At 40.6% G+C, this 21,648-nt stretch overlaps 1 protein-coding gene across 2 annotated transcripts in view; it reads left to right on the top strand.

The window, feature by feature from the left end:
• LOC121422455 (myosin phosphatase Rho-interacting protein-like) overlaps positions 1-21,648 on the top strand; it is a 119,692-nt gene that overhangs the window by 32,634 nt on the left and 65,410 nt on the right. For both annotated transcript variants that reach the window (XM_041617521.1, XM_041617519.1), the window contains exons 3-4: positions 2,153-2,304; positions 15,076-15,169. In XM_041617521.1, the coding sequence (XP_041473455.1) occupies positions 2,153-2,304; positions 15,076-15,169 (246 nt within the window). The remainder of the gene's footprint in view (positions 1-2,152; positions 2,305-15,075; positions 15,170-21,648) is intronic.

Below are 21,648 nucleotides of genomic sequence, written 5' to 3'. Positions count from 1 at the left end.
AAATGATGTCATAACTTAGAAAGTATATGGACCTAGTTAATAAAACTTTTCCATAAGGTTAATCAAGTATTACTGAACATCCTATTAGAGTTTCATATCACATGACCAAGGTCAAAGGTCATTTAGGGTCAATGAACTTAGACCATGTTGGAGGAATCAACATCGAAATCTTAACCTGAGGTTAAGTTTTTGAAATGTCATCATAACTTAGAAAATATATGGACCTAGTTCATGAAACTTGGACATAAGGTTAATCAAGTATCACTGAATATCCTGCATGAGTTTCACGTCACATGACCAAGGTCAAAGGTCATTTAGGGTCAATGAACTTTGGCCGAATCCGGGATATCTGTTGAATTCCCATCATAACTTTGAAAGTTTATGGATCTGATTCATGAAACTTGGACATAATAGTAATCAAGCATCACTGAAAATTTTGTGCAAGTTTCAGGTCTCATGATTAAGGTCAAAGGTCATTTAGGGTCAATGAACTTTGGCCGAATCGGGGGTATCTGTTGAATTACCATCATAACTTTGAAAGTTTATTGGTCTAGTTCATTAAACTTGGACATTAGAGTAATCAAGTATCACTGAACATCCTGTGCGCATTTCAGGTCACATGACCAAGGTCAAAGGTCAATGAACTTTGGCCAAATTGGGTGTTTCTGTTGAATTACCATCATAACTTTGAAAGTTTATGGATCTGATTCATGGAACTTGTACATAAGAGTAATCAAGTATCACTGAACATCCTGTTCGAGTTTCAGGTCACATGATCAAGGTCAAAGGTCATGTAAGGTCAATGAACTTTGGCCATGTTGGGGTTTTTTGTTGAATAACCATCATATCTCTGTAAGTTTATTGGTCTAGTTCATAGAAAGTGGACATTAGAGTAACCATGTATCACTGAACATCTTGTGCGAGTTAGAGTAGTATTCAAAGTCAGCACTGCTGCTATATTGAACCGCGTGATGCAGGTGAGACAGCCAGAGGCATTCCACTTGTTAATTAAATCTATGGGCCCGTATTCTGAACTTGGGTTTAAATTAAACCCTGGTTTAAAGTTGTGGTTTAAGTATGGAGAGCCTATTGGAGCACAAATACCTTACAATACACATTTAATTTATTAACTCATTTGACACCCAAACTGTTCATAATTGTTTGGGAATGGTAGATGAAGTATTATTCCTTCTTATGAAAGCAAAATTAAACAAAATAGTAAACATGAAAAATATACAATTATAAACAGATTTTTTGGAGATTTGTGGCTCCCCATAATTTTAGCACAGAGTTAGACTGTGTTCTAAGTTAAACCTGACTTCAGAATACGGACCCATATTCCCCGCTATTATGCAAATGGCTTTGCACAATTAATGTGCAAATTTTTTTTTACCGAACCACCGAACCAGGCCTTTGCGTTCGGTTCGGAATTAAGTGCCAAGTTCGGCGAACTTCCGTTCGGTTCGGCAGTTCGGCTACAGCACTACTATAGAGGAATGCATTTCATATTTTTAACATTCAGAATGTGACAAAACTCACTTTCCCTCTCTCATGAAGATGGGCCATATTAACTTATTTTGAAAATTGACATGATTTTACTTTGCTTGTGGGAGAATTAATAATTATGTTTGATGGTTCTTTTTCATGGAATACAAGACTTCTTCTCATTAGTGCTATTATTGCACTCATTGATGATTTTTGCAATCATAACTTTTCTCCCAACTCTTTCACTATCTTAGTTGTCCCATTCTGAGCCATAATATTGATATCTTTTTCTCATGGCAAATAAAGAAATTTACTCAAACTTGATTCATGTACATGGATACATAGTAATGATAATCCCATGAGATTTTGAAATTATAATGTCAAAAGTCACAGAGTTCATTAGATATCCCAGAATATCAGAATAAAGAACTATTTACGGCAATAACAAGGTTACATCTACTTGATATGCTCTGTTATTGTTTCATAACATGCTCTCCGAATAATTAGTAATTTTTGCTCAATAGCACCATTTCCCAAATAACCCGCACTTCCATATGCCATCGGTTGCATTTTCATTGCATTTCGTTTTCTATATTATTTGGATGTTATTTTGAATGCATGCTGCAGAGAATCCATATTGTTATATCTCTGTTTATTTTTCTTTCAGCCGAACACAATACCACAGGGTATGGTGAACATGTATCAATGTACTAAAGTATTTAGTGCTGATAAACTAACTGGTCATCCTTTCTCTATTGGTATTGATACACCTGATGAAACAACATATATCAGGGCAGAGACCAGGGAGGATAAAGACAAGTAAGTCTATTTCATTTTACAATTTTATTTTGGGTGTGTGTATGCTTCCATTACGAGGACAGAATCAGCGTTTTCAAACGTCGATTCAAAACGCCGATCGTAAATGTGGTTCTGGGAGTGCTGTTTATGCTTAACTTTTCAGAGGCGAAATCACAATCTCCAGCTGGCTTCTCAACGTAATTTTCATTGAGCAGGAAAGTAAGGTCAAATTGGGCTCGCCTTTTTTCGAAAGTTTTTTTTTTAGTGTTGTTATTTAGTGGAGATAACATGCGACCATATGGAGCAATTTGATTGTATTTGCCCACTGATTTTCATCTCACCGGAAGCATGTACCAGATGACGTCATTTCAACATGTTTACGATCGTGGTTCTGTTTATACGTCCCCAGAAAGCCTGATTCTGGTCAAACGTCCTTTACAAAAGCACCTTTTTGTGAGTTTACGATCAGCATTTTGAAACGTCCTTTAAATGAAAGTAAGCATAAATGCAACCGTGTTTTGGATTAATCACGTAGGAAAACGCTGATTCTGGCCTGAAAAGTGGAAGCATAAACATGGCCTTATTTGCATAGCACTGGCAGGAGACAATTTACTAATTAGAGTAGTGATTTACAACATGGTTCCAAATCCAAAGCAGGTAATTGAAAACATGATGAGAGTATACAAAATTATAATTGTTGACGTAAATCAAAAATTAAAATGTACATGCAAGATATATTTCCTGACAGGTATAGAAATAAGGGGCAAGCACTGGAATATTATTCATTCATTGTTTCAGAGAGGATTCAATAGATTATCAGACCTTTTACTCAACCCTGAAATGAATCACCGAACTATTTCCTAGCAATTACAACATACCCATAATTAAACATAGTGTTCACCTTATGACTTGATATCTCTTGAGATCTGCTAAAGAGATCATTATCAAGTACAGACTATTTCTGTCTATATGTAACCTTGGATAATTTTAGATAGAAATCCTCCACCATGTGATAACCTCAGAAATGACAAGAAGCTGAAATTCTAGACCTCTCAGCGGTTTCCACTCCTGTATAATGTTACATGTAGTGTATGTAATGAAGCGTAGCTTTTTCAGTATGCATGTACTATGTATTGCTGTAATGGGTGGAAATCAATGACTAGCTTCCATATCATAGGAGCTAGTGTATTTTTGTTGCAGGAAATCTCAGAAAATTGCTGTCTTCTGAAACGATATGCACTCCTGAGTGATTTAATTTTGTTTTGAGGGGGCGTTGCTGCATGATTTAAGGGGTTTCTGATTTCTTTCTTTTTTATAATAAAGTGATGTCTTGGTTGGGCAGATTAGCAATGCCTCTTTTGATCTTCTGTCTGCTTCTGTGTGTGTGTCTTTAGTAAAAACAGGCCCTTAGTAGTAGGTGGTTTCAAATCGCCTCGATCACAAGAATCCCCATTAAATTACGAGAACTTTTTTAGGCTAAAAAATACCCAGTAATTATTCCTGTATTCACACCGCCCCAAAACATATCCTTCGGGATAAATTCCTGAAGTTACGAGCATGCGCAGTATAGTCTGATAAGCAGGCAAGGCGCTAGATTCAAAATCACTAGCCCAGCAGCCACCCACAGCTCCCGTTCCCAACGACATGCTGGGCTAAAAGTTCCCGTAAAATGCTTTCACATTGCCAAAATGTCTGTGACCTTGGAAAAATCCCTGCGAAAGTTCTCGTAATGTCGCCAAGTACCTACTATATAGCGGGTATTTTCTTTTGGGGAAATTATGTGTAGTTTGCTTTCACATTACCAAAATACCTAGTTTTTTCTGATCGGGGTAAATTTTCCTGATCAGAGAATACCTGGAACTGACGAACTTCGAGGCGGTCTGAAATAACGTAAGTTAGAGCAATTACGGGATCGGAGTTCGGTTCGGAAGTTTTGCTCCTAAATTCGAAATTGGTTCGGATATTGGAGCGGAAGATATTCAAAAACAAAAAAATACATTAAAATTTGTATGTGGCCGGCATGTGAACAAATGCTGCAAGCTACACTGATGGCAGAATTTGTTTTGATCTCCGACAAAAGCGGAGGAAGAAGATGATTTGTTTTGATCTCCGACATAATCGGAGGAAGGAAAAGAAGATAATGACGTTCCAGCGGGCGACACTACCGCCGATCAACGATAGGCCTCTTCTCTACAACATCGTGGTGATGGCGGAGTCCGTTGTGAACTTTTAGAGGTCGCATTACTTACCGAAAAGGAGGCACTACTATCTGAAGTTGTTTCCGTTGATATTCACCTTCTCTACAACATCGTAGTGATGGCGGAGGTAATCGTAAACTCTTAAAGGTCGCATGACCTCTAGAAAAAGACGCACTATTATCCAAAGTTGTTTACGATGATATTCACCTTCTCTACAACATCGTAGAGATGGCGGAGGTAATCGTAAACTTTTAAAGGTCATATCACCTCCCGAAAAAGACGCATTATTATCCAGAGTTGTTTACCATGATATTCACCTTCTCTACAACATCGTAGTGATGGTGGAGGTAATCATAAACTCTTAAAGGTCACATCACCTCCCGAAAAGGACGCATTATTATCCAGAGTTGTTTACCATGATATTCACCTTCTCTACAACATCGTAGTGATGGTGGAGGTAATCATAAACTTTTAAAGGTCGCATGACCTCTCGAAAAAGACAAATTATTATTGGGAGTTGTTTACCATGATATTCACCTTCTCTACAACATCGTAGTGATGGCGGAGGTAATCGTAAACTCTGAAAGGTCGCATGACCTCCCGAAAAAGACCCATTATTATCCAGAGTTGTTTACCATGATATTCACCTTCTCTACAACATCGTAGTGATGGCGGAGGTAATTGTAAACTCTTAAAGGTCGCATGATCTCCCGAAAAAGACGCACTATTATCCAAAGTTGTTAAAGATGATATTCACCTTCTCTACAACATCGTAGTGATGGCGGAGGTAATCGTAAACTCTGAAAGGTCGCATGACCTCCCGAAAAAGACCCATTATTATCCACAGTTGTTTACCATGATATTCACCTTCTCTACAACATCGTAGTGATGGCGGAGGTAATTGTAAACTCTTAAAGGTCGCATGATCTCCCGAAAAAGATGCACTATTATCCAAAGTTGTTAAAGATGATATTCACCTTCTCTACAACATCGTAGTGATGGCGGAGGTAATTAATTGTTAACTCTTAGAGGACGCATAGTCAGATAGTCGTAAATATTACCGCGCATGTTAGCGTGTTCAATTAAATCTTATTTGAAGACAAAAATAAAGAATAGAACATAACATTTTAATAAACGGAACATGTTTCGAGGTGTCGCACCTCATCCTATGAGGAAAATCTTATTTGCCTCCGCTTAAGATCAAAACATATCATCGTCTTCTTGTTGTTTTTCTTCTTCCTCCATTTTGTCGGAGATCATAACAAATTATCACCAATTATCATTATCTTTTTGTTCTTCCCCGATTATGTCGGAGATCAAAACAAATCATCATCTTCTCCTCCACCTCCCTTTCCGCTAATATCGGAGATAAAAACAAATCATAATTTTCTTCTCCTTTATCTTCTTTTCCTTCCACCGCTTTTGTCCGAGATCAAAACAAATCACCAGCGCATTTTGACGGAAAACATGTCGCCAAGTGTTTTTTTTTGTCTTGTTATGTTATGGTTTTTCTGATCCGATTTTTTCCCCACTGGTCAAAAATCGGAGTTCGGAAAAATGTAGAAAAAAGGGTAAAATCGGATCGGATCGGGAATTGGAATAAAAATCGGTTACAACATTAGTCTGAAACTACCTAATGTCAAATAATTTGTTGTGAATGTTATCACCTTAGGTATAGGAGGGAAGTCAAAGAAAAGCACATATCCTGTATGTTTGATTTTTTTTCTGTAAAAACCTTTTTGGGTAATTTAAGAAATTATTTTTTTGTATCTTGATAAAATCAAGGAGGTAAATTCTTAACTTTCATATAATATTTAAATATATTCACAAAGTTTGTATTACTATTCAGCCTAATTATGAAACTCAGTAGCTATTTTTAAAATAATTTTCTCACCATGCCTTTACAACAAGGCTCCACATTAACTTTTTTTGGTGGTGGCCCGTTCGGGCCCATTAGGAAAGTTTGGTGGCCCGAAAAAAAGAAAAACATTAATTAAAAATAAATCAAACAAACTGAAATATTCTGCAGTCACTACCATGTACCACTATTCTTTCTACATCTTGTATATAAATCGTGCATGCTGTTATTTTACTTTGCTTATTTTGTGGTAATATATCAATTGCTCATAATGGTAAAGTAAATAAATAGTGCATATAGCAAACTCAGATTGATTTACAAAACAATGATTTTTCCTTCCTTTTTGATCGTAAAACCTAGATTACGCAGGCCCCAAATCCAGTTTATTTTCTCTTTTCCAGCATATTATAGCAGGAGAAAATCACAAAAGATATGCTGCAGAATTAGAACAATGTATAAAAGGGGAAATAAACAAAAGTAATTTTTAAAATAGTATATTGGAAAAAAAAAAATTGTAAAAATGAATAAGTGAAAAAAGACAAATAAAAAAATGAAGTAAGAAAAAACAAAGAACAGGAAAAAAAATTGAGAAAAAAACAAAAAAGAAAATGTAAGAAAAATGAATAAGACAAAATTATCAGAAAAAATGGGGAAAATTATTATTACTTTTCAGTAGAAACATGTTCTTTAATCAGGCATATTCAATGGGAAGGGGTATAAATGGTTTAATCACTGTAAAAAATGACAGAAAAAAATAAGAAAACGGCAAGTTATCTGGAAAAAACAGAAAATTCCTTCCTATATATTTGACAAAATGATGGAAAAAATTCACATTTCATATCAATAAAATGCCTTCCCAAAGTATTTACTTCCTTAAGAGTGGTTTAAGAAGTCATTTATAAACAAGAAAGAAAGAAAGAAGCTGTCTATTCAAGACAGCTTCGAAAATAAACCAAATATCAACATACATACAAATTCACATGTGGGACTGTGATGTACTCACCTATGTGTTTTATGTGTATTAATGCATTTGGAAATCGGTCTTTTTGAGTCAAAAGAGAGGTCATAATTCCTCCTTTTAATGCTTGCAAATTATCAGGTTTCAGTAATATGGACTGTAGAAGGGCATTTCATTGGTGTAAAATGTGACTTTGACGTAGATTTTCAAAGTTCTGGGGAAGATTTCTTAGCAGTAACATTTCGCATCGCAGCTCCCTGAGTCTGAATAGTCTGCTAGCGCACAGCCAGCTGCAGTGGTTTCACGCATGCAAGGCTCAGCCAGACAGCTGGCACGGCCGGCTGAATAATAGTTACTGTATGCTAGCGGTAGGCCTACATACATACTGTCATGACTGTGCAATCTTTGTGTGTGTGTATTTGTGTGTAGATTACCAAAAAAGGCGCATGACAAATTGACTTGCAATTTGAACTGTAGAAAGTTGATAAATACATGCAAAATCGGGAGAAAAATTGTGCTACTTTGAAAATTATTGGTTGCCCGATTCGGGCCACCAAAACTTAACATTTTTTTAATAATGGTTGCCCGAGATGAATTTTTGGTGGCCCCGGGCCACCGCTAATGTCGAGCCTTGCTTTACAATATTGGCTATGTAAATCTCATTCCTTTCCTTTTTTTTTAGGATATCCTTCCATCTTATACAGATAATCCATCTTCTTTTTATAAACGTTGCTGAGTTCCATCTATGTAAAGGTGGCCAATTTTCCATACAGGTTTTATATTCCAATGAGGATATATGGGAAGAAGTGCTTAGTAGGGAAGGGCAGTTGTTGATGGAGTGCTGTGGCTTATATAGCAGGCTTTGGGTGTGTTTACTCTGAATGTCAGAACATATTTAGAGTAGAATATGATAGGCTTATATAAAGAAATCAAGAAAATTACAAGTCTCATTAAAAAAACCTAACTCCCCCTGATGTAAAGTAGACCCCTCTTTAACTAAAAATCAACTGAAACACAAAGATTAATGCATTTGCTGCATTAGCTTTTTATATCCCATACGTTCTCATCTTACCATGTTCAGACTATTGTTAGAGAGGCAGGGTAATTTCTTGCTCCTCACATAAAGAATTGCATCTGTATTCTCTCCATGGATACATTTGTAAATACTTGAATATAAAAGAGATATGATGATATTCCCTCTGTCTGAATTCAGAGTTTATGACAACTTGAAGATTCCTCTGTGACATATTACATAATAATTTTGATGTTCCCAGGGACCAACCATAAGTACAGGAAATCTGCTGGTAAAACCTTTCAACCTGTCACTTTGTCACCATGGGTATATTAACTCTGTCTCATCCAGGGAACTTTCACCCTGCTCTCATCTACTTTCTTGAACTGGTTTCCCTCGAAGCAGGTCAGGAAATTAGATGAGAATATTGTTTCACTAATGTTCTAATCACCATTTCTTGAACTGTTTTCCAAAATCACTTCATGTAAAGTGGTCTTGTTGCTATGGGAATGTTTTACATAAAATTTCTCCATTGTAGGTATATCATACCAAACATTAATGCACTCTTTTATTTCCATGCAAAGATCGCTTCCAGAAGAACCTTTGTGTCCTCATCTATACCCTTAAATCACTTTGAATGAGGCAAAACTGTCTTGAAAACCACATCATGAGGTGGATTTCTAAATCATCGCTTCCAAGACTCCTATGACTCACTACATCCTAAAACTAGTTTACTGGAAACAAGTTTAGTGCAAACTAGTTTCACGTGTAATGAGAACGGTTAAAGCCATCTTGGACACCGTTCTCATTACAAACATAAAAACTAGTTTTCTGGAAACCGGTTCAGGAAACCAGTTTGGAAGATTGCTTTGCTAGCATTCCCATTTGATAACCCGAAAGTGGTTTTTAAAACCGCTTCAACCCGTTCTTCAGGTAGCAATCTTTGCACATTTCAAGCGTGCATCTCCACACTGTATGTGGAATGCCTATGCAGCGGTTTCAAATTTTGCATGAAACATGTTACCCCACTGAGAGTGTTCCCATAGTAACAAGACCGCATAAGGTGAAGCGGTTTTAAAACCACTTTCTTCCTAACCGGTTTCCTGAACCAGTTTCCAGTAAACCAGTTTTAGAAAGTATAATGAGAACGGTGTCTTTGACATCTTCCATTACACTGGTTTCCACTAACCTAGTGTGTGTGTGTGTGTGTGTGTGTTTGAGTTTTGTCAGACATGTATCAATCAGATATGATTATTTACGTCTGGGACCGACCTTTAACGTCACCATCCGAAAGATGTGACCAGGGCTCGAACCTCTGCATCAATTTGTAACTTCCCCACAGCTTGGATTACAGGCACATGCCACAACGCCCAGTTTAGTTATAAGGTACTTAGATAACAGGGTCTTTATCACAGTAAAAACTTGATTAATGCGTGGTCACCATATAAGATGGGTGAGCAGAGGCGATTAGAGAGTGTCCAACGTAGAGCTATATCTACTAAATTGATCCCTATCATACTCTGAACGTCTTCGCCTCCTGGACCTGAAATTGCCACCACTGAGTCACAGACGTATAACCCGGGGGGCACTTCCATTGAAGAGTGAATACCATGCGCGACCATGGAGTCTCGAAAAGCACCCTAAACACGTAATTTCCATATTCTGAAAATGCACCCCTTAACAAGTATTGGCTTGTGAAACCCTACCCTTAACAAGTATTGGAAACAAAACGATACTCTTGGCAAATATTGCCTGAAATGAACCCCTAAACAAGTACAGAAATGTTTTTTTGTTATGCCACGGGTCCTTCGGTCGTCGGTTTTACCCACCTTTATACACATCATTTGGTTTAGTACGACGCCACCTTCTACACCTTGCGCAAATTGGACTCTAAACACGTAGGGTTGGGGCAAAAACGACATCCTTTATAAAACATTTTAATTTTGTTATATCATCCCCGCAAATGTGACCCTAAACACGTAATATCCTAGCGAAATAGATACCCTTTTTCATTATTTATGTATTTTTGACACCCTTATCACGTTACGTACGTAAGGTGTCCTATCGTGAAAAAGACATCCTTATTACATGTTTTTTCGGTCGCGCATGGTATCCACTCGTCAATGTAAGTGGCCCCCCGGGGATTAATGATGATTGAGGAATGATATAAGGGGGGTCATAAAATTATGAAAAATATGTACCTTGTTATGTAGTAGATACATGTTGTAAATGTGCAAACGGTGGGGGGGGGGGTGTTACTTGAACCAACTTGGACTGCAGTAGTGTTCTTTTCTAAATGCAATGGGAAAGGGGATGTAGATAGTAATGTTCTTTCATGCAAACCAATTGGGATATCTTATATTTATATGATATACATGTAGGGCTGCTTAAAAGTTAAAGACTAAGTGATGTTCGACCAAATGGAAGTAAAAAATGGGTAGGCCTATATAGCCTAACTGGAAATACACAAAATAGTAATTGGGCTAAATGGTAATTAGACCAAACTAGGTGGTTTCAGACTGCCTCGAAGTTCGTCAGTTCCAGGTATTCTCTGATCGGGAAATTTACCCCGATCAGAAAATACCAGGTATTTTGGTAATGTGAAAGCAAACTACGCGTAATCTCCCCGAAAGAAAATACCCGCTAAATAGTAGGTACTTGGCGAAATTACGAGAACTTTCGCGGGGATTTTTCCAAGGTCGCAGGTATTTTGGCGATGTGAAAGCAAATTACGGGAACTTTTAGCCCAGCGTGTCGTTGGGCGCTGCGCCGTGGGTGGCTGCTGGGCTAGTGATTTTGAATCTCGCGCCTTGCCTGCTTATCAGACCATACAATGCGCATGCTCGTAACTTCAGGAACTTATCCCGAAGGGTATGTTTCGGGGCGGTGTGAATGCAGGAATAATTTATGGGTATTTTTTAGCCGAAAACAGTTCCCGTAATTTAACGGGGATTCTTGTGATCGAGGCGGTTTGAAACCCCCTACTGTTACTTGATTTGTATTCAAGGTAGGATTAGACCATGTGGGTGAGACTGAATGGAAAGAAGATTTAAGCAGGTGTAGATCAATGTACCCCTAGATCTAGGTGGTGCCTTTGGCTAATGTTTCAGACTTCCCAGGGTTATGCCGGTTATGACATCATTCTCACAGATTCCACTGACTTATGATTGAAATTCAAAGGATTCTTTCTCCCAGGTACCATTGAAAGAGTCTACATGTCTTGGGTTTTGTTTTCGTTTCGCCTCCATAGCAGAGCGAGGCTATAATGAGTGCTGCTTTTCTGACGGCGGCAGCAGAAGCGTTATAAATGTTAATATAAGTTAGAACGTATATGGGCCTATATAGTTCATGAAATTTTGACATAATGGCAACCTTTGTCACATGACCAAGGTCAAAGGTCATTTAGGGTCAATAAACTGAAACAATGTTGGGGGAATCTTCATCAAATTCTTAAAGGACAAGTCCACCCCAATGAAAGTAGACTTGAATAAAAAGAAAAATCCAACAAGCATAACACTTAAAATTTGATCCAAATTGGATGTAAAATAAGAAAGTTATGACTTTTAAGTTTTGCTAATTTTTCACAAAACAATTATATGCACAACTCATTGGTATGCAAATGAGAGAAAATAATGATAAATCCCTCTCTTACTATTTCTTTTGTTTTTTATTGTTTGATATGAAATGCTTCAATTTTTACAGATTTAAATAGAATGTCCAACTTGGCTGAACCACAAACATGGGTAATACCACATTTTCAAGGAGGAATAAAACTTTGTTTCTCATTGCAAGGAGAAAATTGAAACATTTCGTATTTCATTTAATGAAACACAATAGAAGTAGTGAGTTGATGATGTCATCAGTCCCCTCATTTGCATACCTACCAGGATGTGCAAATATCTGTTTTGTGAAATTAAGAGGAAATTTAGAATGTGGTAACTTTCTTATTTTACATCCGATTTTGATGAAATTTTTAAGTGTTATGCTTGTTGGATTTTTCTCTTTGTATTGAGGTTAAGTTTTTTTTATTGTCACCATATCTGAGAAAATAGATAGACCTAGTTTATAAAACTTGGACATAAATGTAGACTGCCAGAGGTGCTCCACTTTTTGTCTCGCCCACCAGAGGTAAAGGCGAGACTTAGGGATCCAAATGTTGTCCGTCTTCCTTCCGTCACAAATCTAATGACATATAACTCCACAACCGTAAGTCGCTTTTCAACCAAACTTGGATGGTAGATGGACTTGGGGGACCTGCATATTATGCTGCAGTTGGAGGTCACATGGTAAGGTCAAAGGTCATTTTCATGTCGACGTTAAAGTTTACATGCAAGACTCTCGTATGACACCTGACTCCGCAACCGGAAGTTACTTTTCAACCAAACTTGGATGGCAGATGTACTTACGCGACCTGCATGATATGCTGCAGTTGGAGGTCACATGGTAAGGTCAAAGGTCATCTTTAGGTCAATGTTAAAGTTTACGTGCAAGGCTTGTATGACAAGTGTTATTCCATCCCATTCATTTCACAATGAAGTTTCGATACAATTCTGTTGCTGCCCTCGCAATTTACTTTTTTTTTTTTGGTGGGCGAGACACAAAATCGCTTTTGCCTTGTCCTTTTTGATAGAATGTGAGCTGGCCCTGAGTTATTTTTTATTTTTCTACCAGTTCTGAAATAAACTTTTTATCAAATATCAGGGTGAACTTTCCCCTTTAACGATAAATTTGAGTTAAATGTGTATATAGGAAAATAAGCCTGGTGAAAGCTTAAATGGTTCATTGATGAAAAAAAGGTCCAGTGTAAATCATATTTCTGTATTTGAATAAAGTTCTTAATACTGGAGGTGAAACAATGACTATTGTCTTATTGGGTAGTTAAAGGAAATGATCATTTTCTAAAAAAAAAAAAACTTAGTAATGTTTTTTTTTCAGTTCACTCCCAACTCTGTGATGCCTCCCAAGCAGCAGATATTTCAAGACATGCATCAAGACTTATCTCTTCCCATTGTTGTATCATACATATTAAATAATAGTATGATGTTAACTATTGCAATGTATATTAATATGTATTTAGTATAATGTAGAATGATATTGTTATAACACATATATAAAAACTCCCATGTTTGGAAACACAATCATCAACCCTATACCTATCACAACCCAACACTCATTTTTTTTTCAAAATTCTTGATACTGCCCAAACTGACTTTCAGCTCAAAAAAATAAGAAGGGCTCTTCATCAAATGGAGAAAGCCCCAACTCAATCAACAGGTATACAGTGATCAAATAATGCTTTATGTTAATCAACCCACCCAAACTGACATATTTAGGGACAGTGATTTTCCGCGATCGCGGAAAACGGACGGAATTCACGGAAAATGCTTTTTGAAACGGAAAGTGGCATTTCAAACGGAAAATCACGGAAAACGCATTTTCCCTCAAAATACACAGAATAGCAACAGAAATTACTCCAAAATCACAACAAACTGATAATATTAAATGGCCAAAAAACCCCAGAAAACACGATCTCACTTCGCTACAATCATGACAATTCACAAATCATGACCGCACCCGACATCAGCACACTCGATTGTACAGTACCCCACGCCCGTACACACACGGCCTGCCGGCTGGGTTGGGCTTCACTGCACTGTACCAAAGATCGTTCCAACTTACTATGAACGGTCGTGTGTTGCTGCCCTCTACGTTTGAAGATGTAACAGCACGATATCTAGGTCTTAAAATCCAAGATGGCGGATCGGCAAAAGCCGTTGACTGATGATAACGATGTCAAAAAACCCCCCAAATTATCGATGAAAAATCATTTCACCGTGAAATAATGCTAATGATGTGAGAGGTGAGGATGTATGCATGCTAAATGTCTTTGTAAAAATATTATTTACACCCGCATAGATCCGATTAGAACGGATTCTATTGTGTTGTTGGTACAGTAGCAGATACAAAGTTGGACTAGTGCGAGTGTACGTGTAATTTTGCTATTCAATGTGGAAACGGAATTGTCACTTTTCCGTGTGTACAAAGTCTATGGGGAAACGGAATTTCCGTTTTCTGACGTGCTGAAACGGAATTTGAGATTTTCTGAAACGGAAAATGCCATTTTTTGAAACGGAAAATCACTGTCCCTACATATTACTGATATATTACTGACATATTGTGTAATTTTACTCCTTTTTCAATTTACCCTGTTGCACATACCATTCTGTACCTACATTCTTGAAATTACCTTGATATCTCTAATGTATATACATGTATAGCAGTGACTCTTCTATGATTTTGGGCTGGTGATGAGGTGTGAACCTCAAAACATGTTCCCTTTTTTTTAAATGTGATGTTCTTTTCCTTATTTTCATCTTCAAGTTGATATTGTGTTCTTTTTATTGTACTACAATGAAACTCAAATTAATTGTGTTCAATTTCTTATGTAATGAATAATTTATTTCTAAAGGGCATATGGAGATCAATAATGTTATGTACTACTTTAAGTATCATATTATTATTATAAAGCAATCAAGATTGACAATAAATGACTTATGTCACCTTATGTGTTTTCTAATTAAAATATTCTATCTGGGGCTGTTTCTTGAGTGGTATACCCCTAGAGTTCAGGTAAGGGGAGCTTATTAAGTGTAATACAAAACTTTAATGAAATTTCTAGAAAATTGGCATTATTTACATTTCCCTTCTTCTTTCTATCTCATGATTACTTATTTTATTTTCTTTTTATTTTGAATGTATATTATAGTTGGTATGTGACACTCATTGAGTATCCTGAAATCAACAAGGAAGCAGAGAGGCAGAAGAAAAAGAAGAGAGGTGTCTTCCCCATGCTTGAAAAGGTAATTGCTTTAATACATAACCCATCAAGTCTTCTAGAAGGTGTGATCATATCATACCCTCGTCTACCACTATCCTGTCAACAAATATCAGGAAATGCATGGAAATATCAATTGCAATTATCTCTTTGGAAAGATCAGTATAATCCTGAATTAGAAAAGCCAGTCTGCTTTAGATCATTTAAGATTGGATGAAATGTTTGCAGGGAAATGTCTAGGGGCCCATAGAGTCCAAATGTGATTAATATAAAACAGTGACAGCTATGGAAATCCAGCAATGCCATCCATGGTTTAACACTGTTGTAAAGGAGAAATCTCTTCAGTTATTGATTGAAAAACTGTCTTTGGTAGTATCCTCAAATCAACTTTCATTAAACATTTTTGTCTCACCTTGATAGCAGAGCAAGACTATAGGCACACTTTTCCAATACTTTTCCAATAGCAGCGGCTGTGGCGTCAACATCAAATCTTAAACTCAAGGTTAATACATATCCTGCTGACCTAGTTTTATTGGGGACCCCTTTCCTGAAGTTTGTTTTTAAAAATCTATGTGAAAGAGCTGTTTTCAATTGATGATAACAAAATTACTTTTAAATAGATTGCCAAATTTACTTCAATAACTCCATACATCTACTTGATTTGCTAGTTCAGCCCTCTGGACTGCCATACCCGAATAGAACTCCCAAGGATTTAAAAAGCGCGAGCGCGCCCTCTCCCGTTCAGGCTTACTACCCATGATCACCGCGCAACTAGCGTCCCTCTTTTGCTTTCGGCAAGCCACCTGTCAAGACGTGCTCAGATAAGTCTCCTAAGAGCTCAAATCTTTTTGAGCTTTGGTATATTATTTTCGCTTATCTGTGGTGCATTCTCCCTTTTAATTTCAATCTTTCCATTTGTGTGTAAGATTGTGTTCAGAATTTACACTTGGCGTGACTTTTTAGACGTGTTTTTGGTGACACTTAAATTGTTTTCTAACGTTTGAGTTCTCGTCGCGCCGCATCGCTAGCGCGTTCGCGAGGCACCGGGCTTGGCCTGCCTACGTGGCAGCAAGCCTTCACCACCTGTCATGGTTATTGTTCTTCACGTTCAAAGCGTGGTGGCTTTTGGTGCCGTTTTTGAATTAAATTCTAGACAGCCTCTACACTTTGTTGTCGAGGGTGTTATTGTTATTTCTTTTTGCAGGTTGGGATCTTCAACTCTGTTCCTTCCTTGCTTTCTGGAATTGATTTATTAAGATTTTCGATTGATTATTGATTGATTAATTCTTCAATTCTCTTTCCTTTCTGTTCTGAATAAATTTCTTAATTGATATTTTATTCACAGGCGGATCTTAAAGCTCAATTCCTTTTTCCTTCTGTTCTGAATAAATTTCTTGATTGATATTTTATTCACAGGCGGATCTTAAAGCTCAATTCCTTTTCCTTCTGTTCTGAATAAATTTCTTGATTGATATTTTATTCACAGGCGGATCCTAAAGCTCAATTCCTTTTCCTTTCTGTTCTGAATAAAATTCTTGATTAATATTTTATTCACAGACGCTTCGGGGATTGTTTAATTCGGCTTACGCAATTATACCTGATGATTGTTTGGTTATTCAATCCCCCCTAAAAAAAAAAAAAAAAAAAAAAAAAAAAAAAAAAAAAAAAAAAAATTTTTGTTCTTTACAGGTGGGGTCTCCTTCCTGTTAGAAATTTTTTTGACCTGTCCCGGAATTGTTTTCTTCGTTCAATTCCCTCTTCCCTCCTAGTCTTATATATTTTTTTATTTCGACAGGCGGGCTCTACGATTCCCTTTGAGGATTTACTGTGTCGTTCTTCCTCTTGGAATCGTTACTAGAGACGTTCCTCCTTCCTCCTGTTCTGAATTTCTTTACCTTTCCACAGGAGGTTACTTTTTTTTTTTTCCTCTTGGAAATTATCGTAAAATTTCTCTTATCTAGGAATTATTTGTCTCTCAATCCCTTTTCTTCCTGCTCTGAAATGCTTGTTTTTGTGTTTCTTCGCAGGTGGAAACTTCTTTCTCTTCTGAACTTGCATTCATTTTTGAATTTTTGTTTCGAATTTTTCCTTCGGGCACAAAAAAAAAAAAAAGAGAATATAGTAGGGGAACCTTGTAGGAGTTCTTTTTCAAAGTCTCCGACCTCCTTTTTATTTTCTTACAGGCAGATACCTAAACTATTCTTAGGTTCTTCTTCCTCCCTACCCCTCCCCTCTTGTTTTGTTCTGTTTGCTCAAACAAACTCCTTTTAGGAGGAGGGAAAGACCACTCCGGTCTCCACTTTTAATCTAAGCGAGATCTTTGTAAAAAAAAAAAAAAAAAAGAAAAAGAAAAATTCTTGTTTTTCCTTTTTCAGGGTAGAGAGAGGTATCTTTGAATGGGACTAACACAGCCCCAGAGGACCTGGTGCCCTCCACGGGGACCGTCCCGATTGCAAGTTACAGAAGTCGGCCGCCTCCAGGCGAGCAGGAGGGACGCCGCGGTGAGCGCCCAGCGGCGGTGAGTATGAGGGTGCGTCGATCAGCATTCCGAATTTGCGGTCGGATGCTAAGAGAAGGAAGGCCAAGACTGTGGTGCCACGGTCTCGGACAAAGGAAAAAGTGGTAGCCAAGGCTTCCAAGCCTAAACTAGGTCCTGCCGCCGCAGCACCCATAGGGCTATGCGACCCACCGGCTACCGGGTCACCAGAAGTCCGGAGGGAGAGTGCGGTTCTCTCCCCCCGGCACAGGTCAGGATCTCTGCCGTATAAGTCGTCCTCCGTTGACAGCATCGGGAGAGATCGCCCAGCCCCTGACCGCGAGAGGCGTCACACAGACTGTAACCACAATCTGATCGTGACCACAATCTGACCCCGTCAGATTCGGGTGAAGTTTCGTTGTTGGCGGCCGCCCTGCCAGGGGCGGCAAATCGTAAGAGATCACCCGTGCCTCTTGTGCCTTCTTCTGCTCCGGCCACGCCGGCGGAGCCCGCAAAATAAGAAGAAGAAGAAGAGGTCGAAGGAGAGGTCGGCCAGCCCTGTTGCCATGGGCATTCCTCCTTCAGACCCTCTTATCGGTGGCCAGATGTTACAGTCATACATGTTATGCTGCTATATTCTGCTACCGCGAGAGGCGTCACACATCGGGCTGTGACCACAATCTGACCCCGTCAGATTCGGGTGAAGTTTCATTGTCGGCGGCCGCCCTGCCAGGGGCGGCAAATCGTAAGAAATCACCCGTGCCTCTCATGCCTTCTTCTGCCCCGGCCACGCCGGCGGAGCCCGCAGAAAGAGAAGAAGAAGAAGAGGTCGAAGGAGAGGTTGGCCAGCCCTGCTGCCATGGGCGTTCCTCCTTCAGACCCTTGTGTCGGTGGTCAGATGTTACAGCTATTCATGCTGCTACATTCTGCTACCGCGAGAGGCGTCACACATCAGACTGTGACCACAATCTGACCCCGTCAGATTCGGGTGAAGTTTCGTTGTTGACGGCCGCCCTGCCAGGGGCGGCAAATCGTAAGAAATCACCCGTGCCTCTTGTGCCTTCTTCTGCCCCGGCCACACCGGCGGAGGCCGCGAAGAAGAAGAGGTCGAAGGTGAGGTCGGCCAGCCCTGTTGCCATGGGCGTCCCTCCTTCAGACCCTTGTGTCGGTGGTCAGATGTCACAGCTATTCATGCTGCTACATTCTGCTTTCGAGTAGTGCGGGTTCACCCCACCCTCGACGTCTACTCACCCCGCTGATGCCCCTGAGCATCAAGCGAGACAAGTGGGCAATAACCACCAGACACCCGGGAAATCCTCGAGCGATTCTGTTAAATCGCCAGCCAGTGCACCGACTAACCGGGTGCCCCAAGATCGCGTGTGCTTTCCAGCATTTTCGTCGATCTCAGAGCACGTGTCCCAGCCGACACGCGGGGCCACCCCGGCGCTTACTGGACAACCTCCCGGTTCAGTCCATAGAGCGAGACTCCCTTTACGAGGACAACCCCTATCCCGCGGGCGACTTTTCAGTAAGCGCTCAGGCGCTGCTTGACAAGTATCTACCTCACATCTACCCTCCGAGCGGGGGTATTGATGAAGCAAGGGAGTCCATATTTTCTCGCCCCGCCTCTTCAGGCGCTCCGAGCTCAATCGGCCGAATTGGGGGTCTCGGAGAGTGACGGGGTCGCTCTAGACGAGGCGGCTCCTACGACGAGGAAGCCGCCAGCTCCGTGGGTGTAAACCCACCCCCGCTCTGCTGCTGCCCGGAAGCGCCAGGCTCCGGCGCCGCCGTCTCGAAATTTTCAAGCCTCTCGAGGCTAGCGAGAAGGCAGAGGCAGGGGGGGGGGGGCGATTATTATGCAGGTACTCCCGAATTCGCCCTCTACGTCAAGCTCACATACGGCGACGACTCCTTCAGCGGTAACCCTCTCCATTCTTCCCCCTAAGCGGGCCCGTAGATTGGAGGTATGAATCTCTTACATACCGCATGCCGCACTTCTCTCGTGAGAATGTTTGGCTGCTTTGAGAGGACAACCTATCACGTCCGCGGACCGTCCGCCCAGGCGACGGGACCGTCGCTTTTCTGGCCTGAACCTCACTTTCTATTCGAAAGTAAGGGTGCCCTGTCTTACTTAGCTCCTACCCTTGCAACGCCAGAGTCAGGGCTATAGTACAGACACCCGTTCTCCAGCGATCGCCGCTGAAGAGAGGGCGACTCTGATATGAGCACCATCACCGCTCAGCGGTATGTCTCACTATCTCATAGCTCTCCGAGCTTATGAGTATGTATATCGGATCTGAATGTCACGGCGATTAAAAGTTCTCCTGTGCTTAATAATCGCTATGCCTTCACCACCCGATGCATTATGGTTATGTTAACCTATTTGTCTCGTATTCGGGCGGCTCGTACGAACCCTGCCCGAGCTGCCATCACCGGTCGTCCCCCCGGACACCGCCGGCAGCACCCGCACCGAATACGTGGAAGGAATCAGCTTTTCATATGCTAGATATCCCTCCTGTTGACATTCACAGCTGTTCCCCGAGTCTTTCCCGGTTGGGTAAACATCATCTCGGAGGAAAGTAACCGCCGTACATCTCATGAGATTGTTGGCTATGTACGTGCGTTCAAACTTGTTTAAAGCCCCAGGATTCTCTGTCGGCATTCTATGCCTACTTTCTGGGCACACCCACCGTACCGGGTCGGCGAGTTCACACCAAACTGTACACCGCCAGACCATCGGTCGAGCTCTAACTGTCTATCTCATAGACTGCCCTCTATGTGGGTCAATCTTGCGGGCGTCTCCGCCGCTCCCTCCTTGTGCGGAGTGGTCTACGGTGGATGTCTTTACCGTGCCCGTTAGTCGAATCGGCTTCTTTCTTAGAAATTTTTTCACGGCACACTCGAGTCGCCCCGCATGCTGCTTTCATCCTCCTTCCATGCAAGGCATGTGGCCAGGGTCACCGCACGACCGAGGATGATGTAACAGTGGATGGATGTATGCTTATGCCTTCCTAACCACGATCACTACGACCCGCCTTCTCTCGGGCCGACTGTGGATGAGCCTCTCCATGTAAGTGATTTACTTCACTGGAGTTCTTCTTTTAGAAATTTAGATTCTCATCCCCCGCTGCTTAGGGCGTCATTTTTGCCGCCCCCCCCCCCCCGCAGCTTTTTGGAGCTCCTTATCTTACCGATATCGGACTGTTCCACGCTGCCGCAACCGGCGCCGGCGGTGCTCGCTCTTACGATCACCTGAGAAACAGGCCTTGTGACTGTTTTCATAAACAACTGGTTCTCACCGCAGACTGATGGAAATTTTGTGATTACTTCCTCAAGTCTCCTTCGCTTGTTTCTTCAAGCGAGGACTTCGACACTCTTAGCCAGTTTCCGTCCCTAACTTGATAGGACAGGGCCATTGCTACCTCATTCGATTCCGTTGGGAATGTAACGGTTGAGGTATCATATCTGGCGATGTCTGTTCGTTTAGAGCATCTCTTGATGGTCGTTTACACGTAATATCGTGACAGATTTTTTTTCGCCAGCTCCCTCTGGCGTACACTTGCTGCTGCTAGGGATTCCCCCGCCCAGCGGACAGCCATCGCAGCCTAGCCTCACGGGCTCTCTCGGCGATGGTGGCTTGAGCCAAGCCACCTCTTCCACCGCGGGCACTGCACCCTCAGATGGGTGCTTCAATCAGTATGGGAGAAAGGGGATCCTGAGTTCTCTCTCGATCACTCGGTCTAACACACTTTTGTCGTGATGTGTACCGCGCTGTATCCCTGACACGCCCGGTTGAGCTGTTTTGACCAGACTGCTCTATTCTACATAGGCAACATGTCCGCGGCATTCCTTATTAACAGGATGGCACTCAGTCGCTTTCTCGACCCTTGTCTGCCTTACGAGTGGTTTTCTTCCTAAATCCCTACTCTCCGTCGTTCCTGGTCCCCTTCGGACCGCTAGTAACTTTTTACCACAGCTCTCTATCAGAATTCTGCAGATTTCTGCCCTCACGCATTTGAGACAGATAT

This window comes from Lytechinus variegatus, chromosome 10 (genome assembly GCF_018143015.1).
Source record: "Lytechinus variegatus isolate NC3 chromosome 10, Lvar_3.0, whole genome shotgun sequence".
NCBI lineage: Eukaryota > Metazoa > Echinodermata > Echinoidea > Temnopleuroida > Toxopneustidae > Lytechinus > Lytechinus variegatus.
Note: the sequence above shows the minus strand (reverse complement) of the source record. Positions and strands in the feature narration are given on the sequence as shown.